This window comes from Chiloscyllium plagiosum, unplaced genomic scaffold, assembly GCF_037043375.1.
Source record: "Chiloscyllium plagiosum isolate Xiang-an unplaced genomic scaffold, Cpla_swu_hap1 HiC_scaffold_2, whole genome shotgun sequence".
In the NCBI taxonomy this organism is placed as follows: domain Eukaryota; kingdom Metazoa; phylum Chordata; class Chondrichthyes; order Orectolobiformes; family Hemiscylliidae; genus Chiloscyllium; species Chiloscyllium plagiosum.
The window spans coordinates 18,958,085-18,979,668 of NW_028270140.1; the positions used below are offsets into that span (position 1 = coordinate 18,958,085).

At 41.6% G+C, this 21,584-nt stretch overlaps 1 protein-coding gene across 1 annotated transcript in view; it reads right to left on the reverse strand.

Moving 5' to 3' along the window:
• Window positions 1-21,584, reverse strand: part of LOC122558317 (paladin-like) — a 121,872-nt gene that overhangs the window by 22,758 nt on the left and 77,530 nt on the right. The window contains exon 18 of the mRNA XM_043706751.2: window positions 3,003-3,158. Within this exon, the coding sequence (XP_043562686.2) occupies window positions 3,003-3,158 (156 nt within the window). The remainder of the gene's footprint in view (window positions 1-3,002; window positions 3,159-21,584) is intronic.

Consider the following 21,584-nt stretch of genomic DNA (forward strand, 5'->3'; position numbering starts at 1 on the left):
ATACCTGGAGGAAACCCACGCAAACACAGAGAGAATGTGTAAACTCCACACAGACAGTCTCCCAAAGGTACAAGATATGGAGATGACTGTGATCAATTCACAATGACCAATGAGATGGTCAAGATTGCTACTTACTCGGATCTGTTTTCCCTATAGTTTGAATGTTGCATGCATTTCACATGCAGGATGCTTTGATTACAGATACCTTCAATCCATACTGTGGAAGTACTTAATTATTATATTTGTCTTTCGAAAGGTCTCCAAGTGCTCTCATGTACTGCCCATGTGTTCAAATAGGGAAAAAAAAGTCCCAGTCACTCCATTCTGAGTGCCTTCACAGCCATTTTCCATATCCATTGTGCACTTACAATGGAAATGTGGATAGAAAGTTTGCCTGACAGAATGGGTCACATACTCAATCTGGGAATTAAACTGCACCCCCACTGCCCCCATCCCATCCAAGCCCTCCTCCATGCCCCTGAATCTCTACGTTCCTTTCATCATTGTTCTCCATGTGGACCCTATTAGTACTGAGCTTCCACACAATCGTGCCCAATTCTTTCGTCTTCATCTCCCAGCAATACCCTGTCACCCAAGCCCCTTAACCTTGTCAATCATTGTGCTGCACTATCAAAGTAGTTATAGTCATCAATAAACTCAATAGTATATTGCTATAATACACACCTTCCTCTACACTACTATCTCCCACCCTTAAATATTGTGTTGTCTCCCTTCACTATTATTGTTGCCTCTGCATCCCAGTATGTTGCCTTCAATCTCCAAAATGGACTTCTCCAGCTTTCCTACCACAGCAGTGACCCCTGAATATCATTGAGAAGACCTCCCAGATCTGACTGTGGCCCACCTCCTGACAAAACTAGATGGATAGCCCTGACTGATGAGTGGGTGGACCCCTGGCTAATCCCTGTGCAGCTTCCTTATTGGCTTACCACAGAGCTCTCCACTGATTGAAATGCACCTGCAAGATTGGCCATGGCATAATTTACAGATGACAGTGATACAGAACTCCTGACTCTGATCACCCCGAGCGTGTGGAAGCCCCTGAACTGAGATCAGGCGCTGCTTTTGACTGACTGTGGCTGAACCCCACCCTCCCACACCTCCAACTGATGACAGTTCCTTTCAACCTGAATGAAAACCACTCTTTTTAGACTTTGAGACAGGGCTATTTGCTCGAAGAATATTCAGAGTGTTTTCTATGTAAGCTGTTGGCACATGTCGTAGTTGGCATAACTTGGTTCTGTATAGCAACATGTTCATCTCCCTGACTGATGACTACTGACAGCCATGACAAGCTGCTTAGCATTGTATCAGCACTAAACAGCAAGGCAATACAGAATTATTGTGAGCTTTTAAGTCCCATATGAGGCAGCAAAGCAGACGAGGGCAATGCATGCCAGAGATGCAGTGAGCATTCAGGTAGGCACAAAGTGAGTGTGCATTAAGTAAGCATCCCTGAGATGCACCCTGGTTCAAATCATGAGGTAGGTACTTGTCTCTGTGCACTTAGTGGTCTCTTACAATGAAAGATGCCTGTGCACTGTCAATGTGGAGAACAGCATTCAATGTGCGTCATGACAATGTTGTGAGGCTAGTGTTTGTCTGATGCCAATACGACTCCTGTCAAGACAAAGACCCAGAGGAGCAAGTGGCAAGCTGAGGCTGCTGGGTAACTGCTCTGACTCCCGTGTTGGGAATTATTGATGTCTAGTTTTGTTCTTCAGTGCATGGAAGAATAATAAACAGTACACAAATGAAGTGAGATTAGATATTAATGACATGATAATGCATGCTAATTCACTTCTCACCAGTCACTAGTGAGATTTTCATTTCGCGGTTCAAAACCTATTTTCAAAATTGTGTTTTTTTTTAAAATCGACGTTAAGAATCTAATTTTTCCAACCTTTCCACATTTTCCCAAACTGACTCATCGTTGCCCATGTCATTTAGAAGCTGGGGAGTTCAGTCCAAAGCTCCAGTGAATGCAAATAATTCACCAATAGCCTAATTGATATCTACCTCCAGTCAATCACATCTACACCATCAACACTCACCCAAAACCAACCCCTCACCCCACACATCAACTTTCCCACTCATCAGCCATACCTCCTTAAATAGAAACACAAACTGATAGAGGAACCCCATCTATGGAGCGTGATATAGAATTCACATTTCAAGTCCAAAGCGACTCTTCTCTGGAATTAGATTAGATTAGATTCCCTACTGTATGGAAACAGGCCCTTCAGCCCAACAAGTCCACATCGACACTCCAAAGAGTAACCACCCATACCCATTCCCCTACCCTATATTTACCTCTGTCACTATGGGCAATTTAGCATGGACAATTCGCCTGATCTGCACATCTTTGGATTGTGGGAGGAAACCCACGCTGACACAGGGAGAATGTGCAAACTCCACACAGACAGTTGCCCGAGGTGGGAATCGAATCCGGGTGTCTGGCACTGTGAGGCAGCAGTGCTAACCGTGCCGCCCATAATTCCCACCTCCTTGCTCAGTCTGGCCTATATGTGACTTCAGTTTCACATTAGTGATGAATAATTCCCTTATTGATTGGCCGAGGGAATTACATTGCAGTTGTTCAAAACGAAACACCACCACCTTTTCAATAAATGGTGACATTCTGGGTGGTCAATAAATGTGAGGCAATGCCCACATCCTGAAAAGGAATAAAAGGTCATTTGAAAATTTCAAATGAGAATCAGTCGCGTAAATGGGCACAGACCACAATGGCCACTTTGCATTTGACATCATTTTTCAATTCACGAGGATAGGAGTAGCTCAGAGTGTGAATCTTGCTGAAAAAGAGATCTGTTGCAGAAGCTTTTCATTTTGCACTCATCAGGACAAATGCAAGAATGCCACATTTCAAACAATCACATCACCAATCACAATAATCAAAACAAGAAGAAAAGTGTGTTGAGTAAATAGAAATCAAACAATGTAACACTTGGATCTCATACCTCATCCATCCATTCCTTAAAGGATCTTTCCCATTTTCCTGGTTTCTCCAGGTGCAGATAGGTGTCAAAAAGAATAAGATAAAAATACCTCTCCAGGTACTGTAGACTACGCAAGTGTAAACTTGAAGCACTGTCTTTGTCCTTTGCCCTTTTTGACTGAAATAAAGAAAACGAACAATGTTTTGAAAATATAAAATTTCTGATTTATACTTGTAGAATCAACTTTGTACCATTTGTACTAATACCAGAACCTCCTCAGTTGATCATGTGGATTTGAAAGTTACAACATTGTCTGACAGTGCTGGGGTTTGGGAAAAAGTATGATGTCTACTTAAAAGCCAGAAAGTTACCAATTCCTGCGTGGGATAGCAGGGGAGGAGCAGTTATACAATCAGGTAGGAAAGCAGAGCTTCATCTGGTAGCTTACCAGTGCTGGAGTTTGAGGCTCTTTGTGGCCAACTGATGGCCATTTTATGGTCTCCTGTCACTACTGTTGAGGGGTTTCCACACCACCAAATGGTATACCCTGGTAATGTGGCTTCAGGGGCTCAGGGAGGTCGGTGGTTATTGCCTCCAGCATAGGCATCCAGTGCCCCGATTTGAGCATGACCCCAGCAACAGGTCACCCCATCTTACTGTGTACTCCAACCTCTTGGCTGTTCTTGTTCAGACAGGAGTTGCAGTCTCAGCTATGACTACCTCTCCCTTGAGACTGCTTAGGATTGGAGAGTTGCTGGTCATCGGGGTCACCTGATTGGCTGGGCAGCTCTGGGAGGTGGGACATCCTTTCACATCGGAGCAGAAGTACAACTGCAGGCGAATTTCGCTTCATAAGAACAGCGAAGACTTTGTGTAGCTTCCTGGGCCAGCAGGGGTAGGTTCAAACCAGACTTTTCAGCCACAATCTCTGTGTAAAATTCAATGCCTGAACTTATGAGTGACATCATTTTTCAATTCACAAGGATAGGAGCAGTTTACAAAGTGAATCCTGCTGAAAAAGAGACCTGTTCGGAATGCAAGTATCCTCTGATTAGTTGATGTATCTTGATTTTTTTCATATAACAAGTAGATAAATAATTGCAATCCCTTCACACAAATACATTATAAAAATAAACTTCTGCAGAAAACGCGGGAGGCACTTATTCCATTTACTATTTGTTCGATTATGATATGAAATTTAAAGCTCCAATCTAATAGTAACCCTTTCCATTTGGAGTGGTGCAAAGGCAATCATTGTTAACTGAGATCTGTGAATGATTAATATAGCTATTTCTTCTCCTTACCTGGCAGCTGACAATCATTTGTTTTGTATTCCTTTGTTACTTTTAAACGTTTTTCACTTTTCCTTCCAAATCCTTTTGTTAGTGAAAATTGCTGTATGTTTTTTTCCTGATTTTGATACAGATTTAACACTGGGAAACCATGCTCATATTGAGGAGTTTGAAACCACCTTTAACAATATCTTCCAATTGATAAACTCCATTAAAGTAATAATATGAATTTGTTTAATCAATCCCCTGTTTCATGATCATTGTATCATATGACTACCAGATGGACATTTATTTTTCATCCAGCACTTTCTAGGTTCATAGAAACTCTACAGTGTGGAAACAGGCCATTCAGCCTATCGAGTCTATACGGACTCTCCAAAGAGCATCCCACCCAATCCCACCCATCCCTGAAACCCAGCATTTCCCATGACCAACCCACCTAGCCTGCACACTATGGCAATTTAGCATGGCCAATCCACCTAACCTGTACATTTTTGGACTTTGGGAGGAAACCGGAGCACCCAGAAGAAATCTACGCAGACACAGGGAGAACATGCAAACTCCATAAGTCTCCCAAGAGAGGAATCAAATTTGGTCCCTGGCACTGAGGCAGCAGTGCTAACCACTGAACCACCGTGTGGCCTTAAAAGCACAGTAAAAAAACTCAAGGTGAATGACCTTGATGGAATGCACTGAAGGATGTCAGTCTAGAAACAATAGGCTCAGAGACTCAGACCACAGTTCATCAATCCTAAGACAGCCAAGTTGTGTTGGGATGCTGGAGGATAGTGAGTGTTACACTTCTGCTCAATGAAAGGAGCTTAGACTAACATGAATACAGTTGAGGAGAAAAAATAATTAGAATTTATAAATTTAAGATATAAAAATACACAGAGAAATCAAGAACAGTCAGTATGGACTTTCTATAGGCAAGTTGCAAAAAGTAATAACAGACCAGATCAAATGAAAGGAATGCAAGAGCAAATCAAAATAGAAAGAGGCAGAACATATATTTTCAGAAGGCCTTTAGGGTTGTAGAGGGGAACAGACCCTTCCATCCAACCTGTCCATGCCGACCAGACATCCTAATTATTCTCGTTCCATTTGCCAGCTCCTGGCCCATATCCCTCTAAAGCCTTCCTATTCATTTACCCACCTAGATGCCTGTTAAATGTTTTTATTCTACCAGTCCCCACCACTTCCTCTGGCAGCTCATTCCATACACGCATCACCTTCTGCGTGAAAAAGTTGCCCCTTAGGTCCCTTTTAAATCTTTCCCCTCTCACCCTAAATCTATCCTCTCTAGTCCTGGATTTCCCCACCCCAGATGAAAGACCATGTCAATTTACTCTATCCATGCCCCTCATGATTTTATATGCCTCGGTAAGGTCACCCTCAGCTTCCGACGCTCCAGGGAAAACAGCCCCAGCCTATTCAACCTCTCCCTATAGCACAAATCCTCCACCTTGGCGACATCCTTGTAAATCTTTTCTGAACCTTTTCAAGTTTCACAACATCATTCCTAGAGGTGTGGACTTAAATAGGTCTATCCAGTTCATGCAATTTGCCGAGCCAACAGACTTGCCTGAGGGCCATGCTAATACTAACAGTAGCCCAAACTTGTAACCCACTTTTCTTTTGTCTCTGCATTGGATTCATTTAAATAGGGCCATAGCTCAATATTGAGGAATTGCTGGCCTCACCAATCAGATGCAGGGAATGAATGCTGCATCTGCAGAAATAAAAGTATTCAATTTTTTTCTCTATGCTCCCCATTGTAGCAGCAAATACTATATGACTGAATTTTACATTTAGTTTGAAAGAGAATGGAGTAGATCCAAGATTATTATACTAAAGTATAAGTAAGACCATAAGAAATAGGAACAGTAGAGGGTTATTCAAGTCCGCAAGCCTGCTCCACCATTGCTAGATAATGGTTGATCTGATACACCTCATGATCACTTTCCTGCCCTTTTCCCTGTAACCCTTGATTCCCCCATTGATCAAAAATCTATTGATCTCAGACTTAAATGTACCCAAGGACTCTGCCTGCACAGCCCTCTGTAGTAAGGAGTTCCAAAGAATCTCAAACCTCTGAGAGAAGAAATTCCTCCTCATCTCCATCTGAACTGACACACCTTTATTCTGAGACTATGACCTCTGGTCCTAGACTCTCCCATGAGGGGAAACATCTTCTCAGCATCTGTTCTGTCAAACCCCTATGTGTTTCAATGAGATAACTCACTCTTCGAAATTCTAGTGAGTAGTATCCCAACCTGTTTAGTCTTTGCTCATAAGACAATCTCCATTCCAAGGATCACCCCAGTGAACCTTCTCTGAATGAAACATCTTCCCTTAAATAAGGGGACCAAAACTGCTCACAGTACTCCAGATGTGCTCTCATTGGCACCTTGTACATTTACAGCAAGACGGCCCTACTCCGAAACTCCAATTGAAAAAAGAGTCAACATTGCATTAGCCCTCTGGTTTTCTGCTGCACCGGTGTATTAACTTTCTGTGTTTTGTACACAAGTATCACAAAGTCCTTTTGTGTAATAGCATTCTGCATGTTAGTTTCCTTCAAGTAATATTGTTTTTATTACCCTTTCTTTTGAGATGAATTGTAAGGGAACAAAAGCAGAGCTAGTTAAAGTAAACTGGTCAATTAGGTTAAGGGATAGGTTGACAAATGCAATGGCAGACTTTTATTTCACCATGAAAAATATTCAATGGAGGGATTTCACCATTCGTGCTTCACTAAAAGAAATTAAAGATGCTATCAAACTTGACTAATAGACTTATGATTACATAAAGATTGGTAGCAGGTCTGAAGATTGGACAGAATATGAAGAACAGCGAAGACTGATTAAAGAAATAAAAAGGAGGAAAGAATTAGAGAATGAGAAACAGCTAGTTTGAAGTATAAAAACAGACATAATGAGGTGATACATATGTGTAATAACAAATAGAATCAACAAAGCATTGATACAATAGAAAGTTAGTCCATGAATTTATTAATGGAAAATAATAATGATAAATGATTTGAAGATATTTTCTGATTCAGTCTTCACTATAGAGAGTATAAGTAACATGCTGAGGTAGCTATAAATCAGAAATGCAAGGGAGAGATGAACTCAAGAAAATTACAAACTCTAAGGAAGTAACACAGATCAAGTTGGCGAAATCTTGAAACATTACAGAGGAGGAGTTGCTGGATGTCTTGAAACACATAAAGGTGGATAAATGCCCAGGACCTGATCAGGTGTACCCTAGATATCTGTGGAAAGCTAGGGAAGTGATTGCTGGGTCCCTTGTTGAGATAATTGTATCATCGATAGTCACAAATGATGTGCCAGACGACTGGAGGTTGGCTAAAGTGGTGCCACTATATAAGAAAGGTGGTAAAGAAAAGCTAAGGAACTGTAGACTGGTGAGTCTGACATAGATGGTGGGCATGTCTTTAAGGACAAAAGGGTAACTAGGGAGAAAATAGGGCCCCTCAAAGATCAGCAAAGCAGCCTTTGTGTGGAGCCACAGAAAATGGGGGCGATTCTAAACAAGTATTTTGCATCAGTATTTACTGTAGAAAAGGATATGGAAGATATAGACTGTAGGGAAATAGATGGTGACACCTTGCAAAATGTCCACATTACAGAGGAGGAAGTGCTGGATGTCTTGAAATGTATAAAGGTGGATAAATCCCCAGGACCTGATCAGGTGTACCCTAGAACTCTGTGGGAAGCTTGAGAAGTGATTGCTGGGCCTCTTGCTGAGATATTTGTATCATCAATAGTCACAGGTGAGGTGCTGGAAGACTAGAGGTTGGCTAACGTGGTGCCACTGTTTAAGAAGGGCGGTAAGGACAAACGAGGGAACTGTAGACCAGTGAGCCTGACGTTGGCGGCGGGCAAGTTGTTGGATGGAATCCTGAGGGACAGGATGTACATGTATTTGGAAAGGGAAAGACTGATTAGGAATAGTCAACATGGCTTTGTGCATGGGAAATCATGTCTCACAAATTTGATTGAGTTTTTTGAGGAAGTAACAAAGAGGATTGATGTGGGCAGAGCGGTAGATGTGATCTATATGGACTTCAGTAAGGTGTTCGACAAAGTTCCCCATGGGAGACTGATTAGCAAGGTTAGATCTCACGGAATACAGGGAGAACTAGCCATTTAGATACAGAACTGGCTCAAAGGTAGAAGACAGAGGGTGGTGGTGAAGGGTTGTTTTTCAGACTGGAGGCCTGTGACCAGTGGAGTGCCACAAGGATCGGTGCTGGGTCCTCTACTTTTTGTCATTTACATAAATGATTTGGATGCGAGCATGAGAGGTACAGTTAGTACATTTGCAGATGACACCAAAATTGGAAGTGTAGTGGACAGCGAAGAGGGTTACCTCAGATTACAACAGGATCTTGACCAGATGGGCCAATGGGCAGAGAAGTGGCAGATGGAGTTTAATTTAGATAAATGTGAGGTGCTGCATTTTGGGAAAGCAAATCTTAGCAGGATGTATACACATAATGGTAAGGTCCTAAGGAGTGTTGCTGAACAAAGAGACCTTGAAGTGCAGGTTCATAGCTCCTTGAAAGTGGAGTCGCAGGTAGATAGGATAGTGAAGAAGGCATTTGGTATGCTTTCTTTTATTGGTCAGAGTACAGGAGTTGGGAGGTCATGTTGCGGCTGTACAGGACATTGGTTAGGCCACTGTTGGAATATTGCCCGCAATTCTGGTCTCCTTCCTATCAGAAAGTTGTTGTGAAACTTGAAAGGGTTCAGAAAAGATTTACAAGGATGTTGCCAGGGTTGGAGGATCTGAGCTATAGGGAGAGGCTGAACAGGCTGGGGCTGTTTTCCCGGGAGCGTCGGAGGCTGATGGGTGACCTTATAGAGGTTTACAAAATTATGAGAGGCCTGGATAGGATAAATAGACAAAGTCTTTTCCCTTGGGTCAAGGAGTCCAGAACCAGAGGGCATAGTTTAGGGTGAGGGGGAAAGATATAAAAGAGACCTAAAGGGCAACTTTTTTACACTGAGGGTGGTACCTGTATGGAATGAGCTGACAGAGGAAGTGGTGGAGGCTGGTACAATGGCAACATTTAAGAGGCATTTGGATGGGTATATGAATAGGAAGGGTTTGAAGGGATATAGGTCGGGTGTTGGCAGGTGGGACTAGATTGGGTTGGGATATCTGGTCGGCATGGAAGGGTTGGACCGACGGGTCTGTTTCCATGCTGTACATCTCTATCACTCTCTGACTCTAAGTCATTGGAGAGAATCCTAAGGGACAGGACTTAAGTGCATTTGGAAAGGCAAGGACTGATTACGGATGGCCAGCATGACATTGTGTGTGGGAAATCATGATTGAGTTTTTTGAAGAAGTAATGATGAAGATTGATGAGGGCAGAGCAGTGGATATGATCTGTATGGACTTCAGTAAGGTGTTCATCAAGGTTCCTCATGGTAGCAAGGTTAGGAAGGTTAGATCACATAGAATAGAAGGAGAACTAGCCATTTGGATACAGAACTGGCTCAAAGGTAGAAGACAGAGGGTGATGGTGGAGGGTTGCTTTTCAGACTGGAGACCAGTGGTGTGCCACAAGGATCGATGCTGGGTCCTCTGCTTTTTGTCATTTATGTAAACGATTTGTATGTGAACATAGGAGATATGGTTAGTAAGTTTGCAGATGACACCAAAATTTGAGATGTAGTGGACAACGAAGGAGGTTACTTGAGAATACAGAGGGATCTCGATTGGATAAGCCAATGAGCCGAGGAGTGGCAGACGGAGTTTAATTTAGATAAATGTGAGATGCTGCAATTTGGAAAAGCCATTTCTGGAATATTGTGTGCAAATCTGTTCTCCCTCCTCGAGGAAGGATTTTGTGAAATTGAAAAGGGTGGCACAGTGGTTAGAACTGCTGCCTCACAGCGCCAGAGACCCGGGTTCAATTCCCACCTCAGGCAACTGTCTCTGTGGAGTTTGCACATTCTCCCCGTGTCTGCGTGGGTTTCCTCCGGGTGCTCCGGTTTCCTCCCACAGTCCAAAAATGTGCAGGTTAGGTGAATTGGCCATGCTAAATTGCCCGTGGTGTTAGGTGAAGGGGTAAATGTGGGGGAATGGGTCTGGGTGGGTTGCTCTTCGGAGGGATGGTGTGGACTTGTTGGGCCGAAGGGCCTGTTTCCACGCTGTAAGTAATCTAATCTAAAAGATTATTGCCAGGGTTTGAGCTATAGGGAGAGGTTGAATCGGCTGGAGCATCAGAGGCTGAGGGAGATCTTATAGAGGTTTATAAAATCATGAGGGGCATGGATAGGGTAAATAGACAAGATATTTTTCCTTGGTTGCACAAGTCCAGAACTAGAGGGCATAGGTTTAGGGTGAGAGGGGAAAGATATTAAAGGGACATAAGGGGCAACTTTTTCACGCAGAGGGCAGTGCATGTATGGAATGAGCTGCCAGAGAAAGTGGTGAAGGCTGGTACAATTACAGCATTTAAAAGGCATCTGGATGGGTATATGAATAGGAAAGGTTTAGAGGGATAGGGGGCCAAGTGCTGGCAAATGGGACTAGATTAACTTAGGATACCTAGTTGGCACGGAAGAGTTGGACCAAAGGATCTGTTTCCATGCTGTACATCTCTATGACCATGTGTTGGAATGGAGGACTGACAAATCCCTGTTGTCTGTCGGACTTCATCTTAGAGTCTTAAAGAAGTGGCAAGTGAGATAGTTCATGCACTGGTTTTAATTTCACAAAATGTCTTCGATTCAGGTTCCATTCCATAGGAAAATAACAAATGGAGTTCTTTTATTCATAAAGGAAGGAAGAACAGAAAGTAAGAAACTACTCTCAGTTAGTTTAACATCTGCCATGGGGAATTTATTAGAAGCTCATTTTGAAGATATTATAGCAAGACTAATGGAAAAGTTCAAAGCAATCAGGAGCAGTCAGTATGGTTTTATGTAAGAGAAAACATGTCAAAGCGATTTTTGGAGTTCTTTAAGAGAAATTAACATGAGCTGAGGATAAAAAGTAACTGGTGGATATAAAGTACTGTACTTAGATTGCCAGAAGGCATTTGACAAGGTGCCAGAAAGTTTATTGCTGAAAATAAAAGCTCATAGTTGTGTGTAGCTAGTAATTATAAACATATAAAGGAGGTTAGCTAACTCACACAGATTAGAAAAAACAAGCATTTTCTACTTGATAAATTTACAACTAAAGTAAATTACTTGGATGAAGGTACTAACGATATGTTTGGAAAATTTGCTGAGGGCACAAAGGTAAGTCAAATAGTTAGCTGTGAAGACATGCAGAGGTTCCAAAGGAATATTGGGAGGTTAAGTGAGTGCATAAAGACTTAGAAAATACAGCATAATGTGGGAAAATGTGATGCCCATTTTTACAGGAAGAATGAAAAAAGGCATATTATGTAAATGGTAAAGAATTAAAAAACTCTCAGGTACAAAGGGATCCGGATATCCCAATGCATGAGTCACAAATGTTTTGTACACAGTTAAAGCAAAAAGTAGGAACGCTAATAGAATTACAAAAGAAATTGAATACAAAAGTAGTCAAGTTATGCTTCAGCTCAACAGAATATTGGTGAGACTCACATCTGAAATATTGCATACAGAATTGTTCTCCTTATTTAACAAACAATATACTGTAAATGCCTTGGAAGCAATTCAGAGAAGTTTAATCAACTAATATTGGGATTGGTTGGTTTCTGTTATAAGAACATGTTGAATAAGATAGCCTTATATCTGCTGGAGTTAAAAAGAGTAAGAAACAACTTGGTTAAAATTGATAAGATCCAAAGGGGTCTTGAGAGAAAGCGTATGGAAAAGGGTTGTTTGCTCACGTAGGAGAATCTGGATAAGGAGTTTGCTGTTTAAAATAAAGGGCAATTTAAGATAGAGACAACCGTATGTATTTCTCAGATGGTCATGAGTCTTTGAGAGTTCCTCAAAGGGAAATGGAAAGGAATTCCTTAAATATTTTTATAATAACTTCTTATTAAGCAAGGCGTTAACAGGTTAAGTCGGTTGGCAGGTATGTGGAGGAGGAGAAAGTGAGGACTGCAGATGCTGGAGATCAGAGTCGGGAGTGTGATGCTGAAAAAGCACAGCGGGTCAGGCAGTATTCGAGGAGCAGGAGAAGTGATATTTTGGGCATAAGCCCTTCATCCTTCCTGACCTGCTGTGCTTTTCCTGCACCACACTCTCGAGGTATGTAGAGTAACCAAATCAGCCAAAATCTTATTGAATGAAAGAGAAGGCCTGAGGGATGGTGTTGAAATAACTCCACAGAGGCCAGTATCCCATCACCAAATCACCCTTTATTTACATGTGTACAGTATTTGACACTGATCCAAGCTTCCTCAGAGCCAGCTCTCAGAGTGAACAGAATCTCTGACACTCCTGTTTGTATCTGTCAGCCAGGGCTCCCTGATTAGACCAGGTTAACAGCCTCAATCAAGGAACTCATATTTATGAGGTCCACCTGGCTGACCTCATTACAATCACTACAGGAGTGGCTTGCTTTTGTTACCTAATTCATGTCTTCTTAGGACTGCATGTTCTGCACCTTCAAGTAAAATTATGGTTCATGCAAACATAAGTGGCAGCACAGTGGCACAGTGGTTAGCACTGCTGCCTCACAGCGCCAGAGACCCGGGTTCAATTCCCGACTCAGGCGACTGACTGTGTGGAGTCTGTACGTTCTCCCCGTGTCTGCGTGGGTTTCCTCCGGGTGCTCCGGTTTCCTCCCATAGTCCAAAGATGTGCAGACTAGGTGAATTGGCCATGCTAAATTGCCTGTAGTGTTAGGTAAAGGGGTAAATGTAGGGGAATGGGTGGGTTGCGCTTCGGCGGGTAGGTGTGGACTTGTTGGGCCGAAGGGCCTGTTTCCATACTGTAAATAATCTAATCTAATCTAATAACATCTAGGAGCGACTGAATTAGTCACTTGCAGACTCATTTGGCCTACCTCATCTTCTTGCTATAATTTGGCAAAACTCTCATTTCCTTTTGTGTGTTGATTACTCTAACATGATTGTTATGAGATTTCTCCAGGAAATCACTTTAGCAATCTTTATTGCACACTCTGAAGGAAAGTAAATCCTCCTTGAGGTAAGGAAATCAAAACTGTGTAGCATCACTAAGACTCTATACAACTGCAGTAAGACGTCTTCACTTTCACCCTCCTGCCACATTGCAATATCGATGATGAAACAATTTAGTTGTTTAAATGTTTGTGTGTTAACTTTTTGTATTTCATGCTCAATGACACCCAAGTCCCAAAAAACATCAACATACCTGTGTCTTTCATCATTTGAAAAGGTTTCACTTTTCTATTTTTCCTTTTGTGTGTTCCCACATTAAATTCAAACCACCATGTTTTGCCCATATTGTTCTGTTGCTGCCTAGCTGCTGAAGAAGGGCTTATGCCCGAAACGTCGATTCTCCTGCTCCTTTGATGCTGCCTGACCTGCTGCGCTTTTCCAGCAACACATTTTTCAGCTCTGATCTCCAGCATCTGCAGTCCTCACTTTCTCCCTGTTGCTGCCTAGGCCATGAATTTCCCACAATTTCCATCTCTTTACTTATATCTCTTGTTTCAAGGAACTTTGAGTAAGATGTTTGGACACTTGTTCTAATAGCTCCTTATCTTAATCCTGTCAAATCCTACATGAGAAAGTTCTTATGAAGCACCACTGATCATTTGCTGCATTAAGTAATAATCTATAAGTACAATTTGCTTTTGTTACTTGAAAGCAAATCGATTGTGTCAAAGAGACAAAAGTTTTAAAAAATATTTCTGAAATTTGAGTGGATTCAATCCATTACCAAACCTTAGGAGTTTTGATTATTGCAATAGTCTACAGCTCACACTCCATGTAGGAGCACTTAAGGCCATGCTTTTATATTGTAGGCCTGCCCTGCTTCAAGAACTAGATTTAATCAGTTCACTTAATTTACTTAATCAGCTGGTCTCTATCAGCTACACAACTAGGAGAGCTCATTTTAACTTTCCTCAGGCCTTCACTTACCTAGAGTTTGTTTGGTTTTTAAGAAGGCAAAAGATTAAGATTTATAGCCGTAAACTCCCAGCGTTTTCACTCGCTGCATTACACTCTCTGTACATTTTTATTTGTTTCTTGAGAAAAATAGTTACCGGTTTTCTAAAGTAAAAGCAAAGCACCACATCTTTACTTTAAGCAGTGGACAGGGACACACAACAACAGAAATTGCTGGACAAATGCAGCAGGTCCACCAACACCAGTGGAGAGAAAATAGAGATAATGTTTTGAGTCCAGTTCCCCTTCTTCAGGAATGTTACATGGTGTCACTCAATGACTTGTTTCCTTTTAATGCAAGTAAATGAATAGACATTTCACTCAAAATCCATAATAATCTCTGTAAAATTAGACTTCTTTTGCAGTGAGAGTGGGAGTACACAGTTGAGACAACCAGGTCTGAATTAACTTGGGAACTTCGGGCAGATAGAAAAGGAAATGGGCAATTTCTTTACATAATTTTTTCAACTTCCAGTGGCTAATGATACAGTAATTAGGTGGACAGGTAAGTCATTGATTGAGTCATGGTCATAGAGTCATACAGCATGGAAACAGACCCTTCAGTCCAACCAGTCCATGCCAACCATAATCCCAAACTAAGCTCGTCCCACCTGCCTGAGCCTGGCCTGTATCCCTCCAACATTTCTTCTTCATGTACTTATCTGAATGGCTTTTAAACATTGTATCTATACACATTCATCTCTTCCTCTGGAAGTTCATTCCACACACAAACCACTCTCTGTATAAAAAAATGCCGCTTATGTCTTTTTAACGTCTTTCTCCTCTCATCATAAAAATATGCCCCCTGGTCTTGAAATTCCCTACCTGCCTTTCACCTTATCTATTCTCCTCATTATTTTATAAACCTGTATAAAGTCACCTCTCAACCTTCTACGCTCCAGTGAAAACAAATTTTGAATTGTATGCATTTAACTGGGGGTGAAAGTTTAAGTTGATTTTTGGGAGATATAAGTATTGAATTGCATCTAGAACTTCACTAGTTGGACTCCTTTATATAACCATAGCTAACAAATAGTTCAGTGATATATATAAATCTGAAATCTAATTAGCTAAATAAAACACATTTAAAACAATCGAACTAGTGACATATTGGAGATGTAGCGTGTGTGAGCTGTTAGACAGTAGTACGATCCACAGCAATCACATCTGCATTTCAAGGAAATTTGGCTCAACGTTGATGAATTGTAGTCAGAGCTTTGAGCACTGTGATGCATCAGGGAAGGGAAAAGTTCCCAGGACACTATTGTTCCAGGAAGCAGGCATGTCCCTTGTTCTTACTTATGCAAAGTCAAGAACATGAGGGTGTGACTGCAAGTGAGGCAGGTATGGGGATCCAGAAGTAAGCAAGGATGAAGCTTCGGGCCTGTAGTTATCCAACAGGGTTGAGAGTTGAAACTTTATTGCTGGAACAGCACAGCAGGTCAGGCATCATCCAGGGAACAGGAGATTCGACGTTTCGGGCACAGGCCCTTCTTCAGGAATGAGCAGAGAGTGTTCAGCAGGAGAAGATAAAAGGTAGGGAGGAGGGACTTGGAGGAGGGGCGTTGGAAATGTGATAGGTGGAAAGAGGTCAAGGTGAGGGTGATAGGTCGGAGTAGGATGGAGGCGGAGAGGTCAAGAAGAAGACTGCAGGTCAGGAAGGCGGTGCCAGGCTGGAGGGATCCGGCTGAGACAAGGTGGGGGGAGGGGGGGGGTGAAGAAACTGGTGAAGTCCAAGTTCATCCCCTGCGGTTGGAGGGTTCCCAGTCGGAAGATAAGACGCTCCTCCTCCGACCGTCGGGTTGTTGTGGTTTGGCGGTGGATGAGCCCAATGACCTGCATATCCTCGGTACCCACCCGGACGAACCAACCCAACCAACCTGTAGCACAGCATTTCAACTCCCCCTCCCACTCCACCGAGGATATGCAGGTCATTGGGCTCATCCACCGCCAAACCACAACAACCCGACGGTCGGAGGAGGAGCGTCTTATCTTCCGACTGGGAACCCTCCAACCGCAGGGGATGAACTTGGACTTCACCAGTTTCTTCATCCCCCCTTCCCCCCACCTTGTCTCAGCCGGATCCCTCCAGCCCGGCACCGCCTTCCTGACCTGCAGTCTTCTTCTTGACCTCTCCGCCTCCATCCTACTCTGACCTATCACCCTCACCTTGACCTCTTTCCACCTATCACATTTCCAACGCCCCTCCTCCAAGTCCCTCCTCCCTACCTTTTATCTTCTCCTGCTGAACACTCTCTGCTCATTCCTGAAGAAGGGCCTGTGCCCGAAACGTTGAATCTCCTGTTCCCTGGATGCTGCCTGACCTGCTGTGCTGTTCCAGCAATAAAGTTTCAACTTTGATCTCCAGCATCTGCAGACCTCACTTTCTCCCCAACAGGGTTGAGATGCTTGCAGCTTGAATGCAGAAGAGCAGGGGCTGCAGAATGGATAAACAAACTAACCACAGCACCATGATGCAGGGAACCAAACTGCTGATGGAATGTTAAAAGGAAAGAGGTTGTAGGGGTTTTTAGATTTAGGGGTTTAGATACAGTACTCTACAGCTGACCGTGTGAGTCCAGAAGGCTCTGTCTCCTCCTCAGTATGAGGATTAAAACCATCTCCAGGCTGCAAAAGAATTTTGGGTGGGAGGGCAAGGATTCACTTGTTGTAGTACCAACAGCTTGGTAAGAAAGAGGTTCTGCTCAGGGGGTATTAGCAGTCAACGGCTAAATTAAAAAGCTGGACCAGAGAGCTAATAACTTTTGAATGACTATCTGAGTCAAAAGAAAATTGGCGTAGGATAAATAGTGATTACAAGACAATTGAATACCATAATAATTTTGAATCCAACATTCACCAATCATAAATAAGAATCTTACATTTAAAAGAAAGCCAATTGCATAGTTAATGAAAGGGAAACTAGCTAAGGTGGATTGAGTATTGAGACTAAATGGGATGGCAGTAATTAAATATTAGGAACATTAAAAAAATTTCAAAATAGTCAACAAAAGTAAGTTCCTTTGAAATATAAAAAAGCTCAGCGGAAAAGATCCGTTCGTAAGGTGATTAAAGATTTAACATTTCAAAAGAATAGTGATAGGTTTGAAGATTGGATATAAGGCCATATATTTTAGAAACCACCAACGGAAAATCAATGTGTTAACAAAAAGAAAACTATAACATGAAAATAAAACTAGATAGGATAATAAAAGCAGACTGTAATAAATTTTGTACATGTATATAAAAGAAAGAGAACAGCTAACGTGTCTTTTAGCAGTGGTTGCAGGAAGAATTATGATAAGGAATGACGAAATGGCAGAGACATTGATTATATATTTTCTGAGAACTCCCCAGGACTTGATGGTCTATGTCCTACTGCTCTAAAAAATATATGACCACACAAAATTAAAGATAGTTATGCTAAAAGAGAAATCCTGCTTGCTTAGATAGCCAAAACATACTTGATAGGGTGTGACACAAAAATGTAATATGCAAAATAAGATGCTTTGGAGTTGGAAGTAATATATTGGCATGGGTGGAGGTAATGGGGCTAAATAGGGCATTTTCAAGTTAGAAGGACATAACTGTTACAAGGATCAGCTGCTGGGTTCTTAGCTATTTAAAATCTACATTAATGACCAAGATAAGAGTTAAAGAGTAATGTTTGCTGTTGATACATGCTTGGTGGGAATACAAGCTATGAGGACAAATTAAAGAAGCTGATAAGAAATAAGGATGAAAGGGTTGCCCTGTGATTAGAGCTGAACAAATTGTGTCCATTTTCTCTCAAGTTTAGAAAAATGAGAGCTGATCCCATAGAAACATTCAAGATCATGAAGGCTTGATAGGATGGATAGCAAGATGTTATTCCTCCTGGATGAGGAGTCTAGTACAAGGGGACACAATTTCAGAATAAGAGATGGATCAATTAGAACTGAGATTCCCTTATTTAAATAGTTATGAATCTTTGTAATTTTCTGCCCCAGAGAGTTGTGGATGTTTTACTGTTGAATATATGTATTGCTAAGATAGACAGATTTTTGGTCTCTTAGAGGATCAAAGGATGTGGGAGCAGGCAGGAAAGTGGCTTTGAATTTCATGTTATACAGAATACGGAACAGAATATAGAACACATTTGAATTTCATGATTTTTGTATTTAGGAATTTCAGGTAAATTTATTCAAATGTTTGCATCCCTGATTATATGATTCTAAAAAACAAAGGATCTAAATCTATTCACTATACATTATACCCAATACAGTGGTTCTGATATAATACAACAGTTCCATTCTCATGCAATCTTGTATTATAAGAAAAGTGCACAATAGCCACCACGTTTAAACTAATGAGGCCGGAATTGCATTTTCGCCAATACAGATAAGGAAAGTTCATGTATTACAAATAATGATCTAAATTCTTCAATCACATTTAAGCCAATTCGTGGTGAAGAAATGTGCGTTATATCAGAACGGATGGTATTGCATTTATTGGTTTGTAATCTGTTTTTTGCTGAAGATTTACTTCTGTCTTAATGCATACAACTGAAGAAACAAATGTAGTATGAGACTTGAATCTAATAGACATAAATAATAGCAAGGTCAGTGAGCAATACCTCAAACTGTTTCATCTCTTTATTCCTTCATGGTAGACACACAGGTAAGATTTTGAAACATTTTCAATGAGAATTGGAAGAAATAAATAAAGCACAAACTTAAATTTAAGTAGCACCTTTCCCAACCTCAGAATGTCCAAAAGCTCTTTTACTCATGTAAAATAGAAAACAGCACAGCCAATTTGCAATCAGCAATTTGCCATAAACAGCAATGAAATAATAACCAAGTGATATTTGTTGAGGAAAAGATATTGGCCATGGTAGATGCCAGGAAAGCTTCCTGTTCTGCTAAGAATTGTGCAATTAGATCCTTAATGTCTATCTGGAATAGCTGACTCAATTTAATGTGATTGTAAAAGGTGGCACCTCCACTTTCAGTTTAGATTAGTGCCCAAGCTTTTGGAGGGGGGATTGACAACTGAACGGTCAGAGGTGAGAACGTCAAGGCTGGCATCATTTTTGCCACAAGTCCACCTCACGTTTTGATCCTTCAGTCTTGCACAAAAGAAGCTCTTCCATGACATATCTACAAGCTCCAAACCACCCAAACAAAGAAGTTTGTGAAGAAGTATTGTCCTCTCAAGGAGTTTAACCTTCAGTAGGACTTAGCTGCAACTGGAAATTGATGTGAAAAACTAACCTTTTCTCGTGCAAGACTAAATTCTGTCTCCAGGCTAAAGGTGGTGTCTATCTTGACTTCAGGTATTGTTATGAATCAATGTCTGGAGAAAATGGCCCCTGTGTCCTTCATTCAGTATCTTCGATGGCTCCATGAGTCACACCAGCGGTGCCTGCTTGTTGCATTCGCATTTGTGGGCGGCACGGTGGCACAGTGGTTAGCACTGCTGCCTCACAGCGCCAGAGACCCGGGTTCAATTCCCGCCTCAGGCGACTGACTGTGTGGAGTTTGCACGTTCTCCCCGTGTCTGCGTGGGTTTCCTCCGGGTGCTCCGGTTTCCTCCCACAGTCCAAAGATGTGCAGGTCAGGTGAATTGGCCATGCTAAATTGCCCCGTAGTGTTAGGTAAGGGGTAAGTGTAGGGGTATGGGTGGGCTGCGCTTCGGCGGGGCGGTGTGGACTTGTTGGGCCGAAGGGCCTGTTTCCACACTGTAATGTAATCTGTAATCTAATCTAAAATCACAATACAATCCTATGTACACACTTGCTTCTTTTGTAAATCACTGTGCCCTCTCATTCATGGAAAATTTTATGAGCAAGGATTGCTTCTCCCTATTTATTCTATCCAGACCCTTCTTGATTTTGAAAACTTCTCAAAATTTTCTAGTGGCTTTCTTCAATCCATTCTCATAACTGAAGGTTCTCATCGCTGGAACCATTCTTGGAAATCTTTATGACAATCTCTGCAATGTGGTCACATCCTTCCTATAGTGTGGTGCAGAAAATTGTCTAACAGATGTCATATACAAGAACAGCATCAATTGTTCTTGTACTCTTTGCCCTGTTAATAAAGACAGTGTGCTTTATGAAATTGTGTGTCCAACTTCAATGATCTGTGTGCATATATATATATATATATATATCTATCCAAGTCCCTCAGCTCCTGCACCCCATCAAGGAATGCACACCTTTTAAGCACTAGTCCAGGCCTCTAGCTCACTGATTCAGTAGCATTACCACTGTGCTACTGCCCTCATTAATGGACCTGATTCAACTATAAATGAACTCCAAAGAATTTGCTGACCTCTCCTTGAAAGAAAAACATTTTCTGCTTTTAAATTTCAATCTTTTAACTGCACCAAACATACTTTTGATTCCTACTTCACAGGACGCTCTCATCACAACTGAACCATTGACTGTTATCAACATAGTCAACATCTGTTGGATTAATTTTCATGTGTGAAAACATTTGCTGACTTCAGTGAGTGCAGATCCAAAGTAAACCACTGCGCCTCATAAAAAGCAACTGAAGCACAGGGCCTCATTCAGGGAAATAGTCTTAAGGTCACGATAAATTATGGGGATGATTCAGAAAATAAAGTATAGAGACAGTCAAAGATTACACAGGGTGCTTGATAATACAATTTACTCTTGTAAACCAAAGCAAAATATTTCATTCAGCACTTGGCCAGAAGACTGGCTTTCGATTCAACAGGGCAATCTTTAACTGAAATGCAAACAAAAAAAATCCATAAATACTTAAATTCCTGTTCGAAGGAAGGACTCAGACCTGAAATATCACAATCTATCATTTCCCTATATAGATGTTAACTGTGTATTTGCAGGCATTTGCAAAACCTTTTTGATTAGTTTGGCACTCAGATTGCGTGTCGTGCAAGGTTTTGTTAGTGAACAAGTGATCCAGAGGTCTGGGCAAATAGAGGGGAGGGAAAAAGGAAAATCTTGAATTGATTTAATGTCTTGGCATATCTCAATGTATATTACAGCTAAATGAGTATTTTCAATTGCTTTAGGTAGGGGATTCAGCAGTCAATTCTGCAACCAGGACAGAGACAGCACAGTGCTAGAAACAACAATGTAATGACCAGTTAATCTGTTTCAATGAGATACCAGAGAGAATTCTCCTGCTTGGTCTTAAATACTGCCAGGTTACGAGATCACAGTTTAACCTCTCATCCACAAGATAGCAC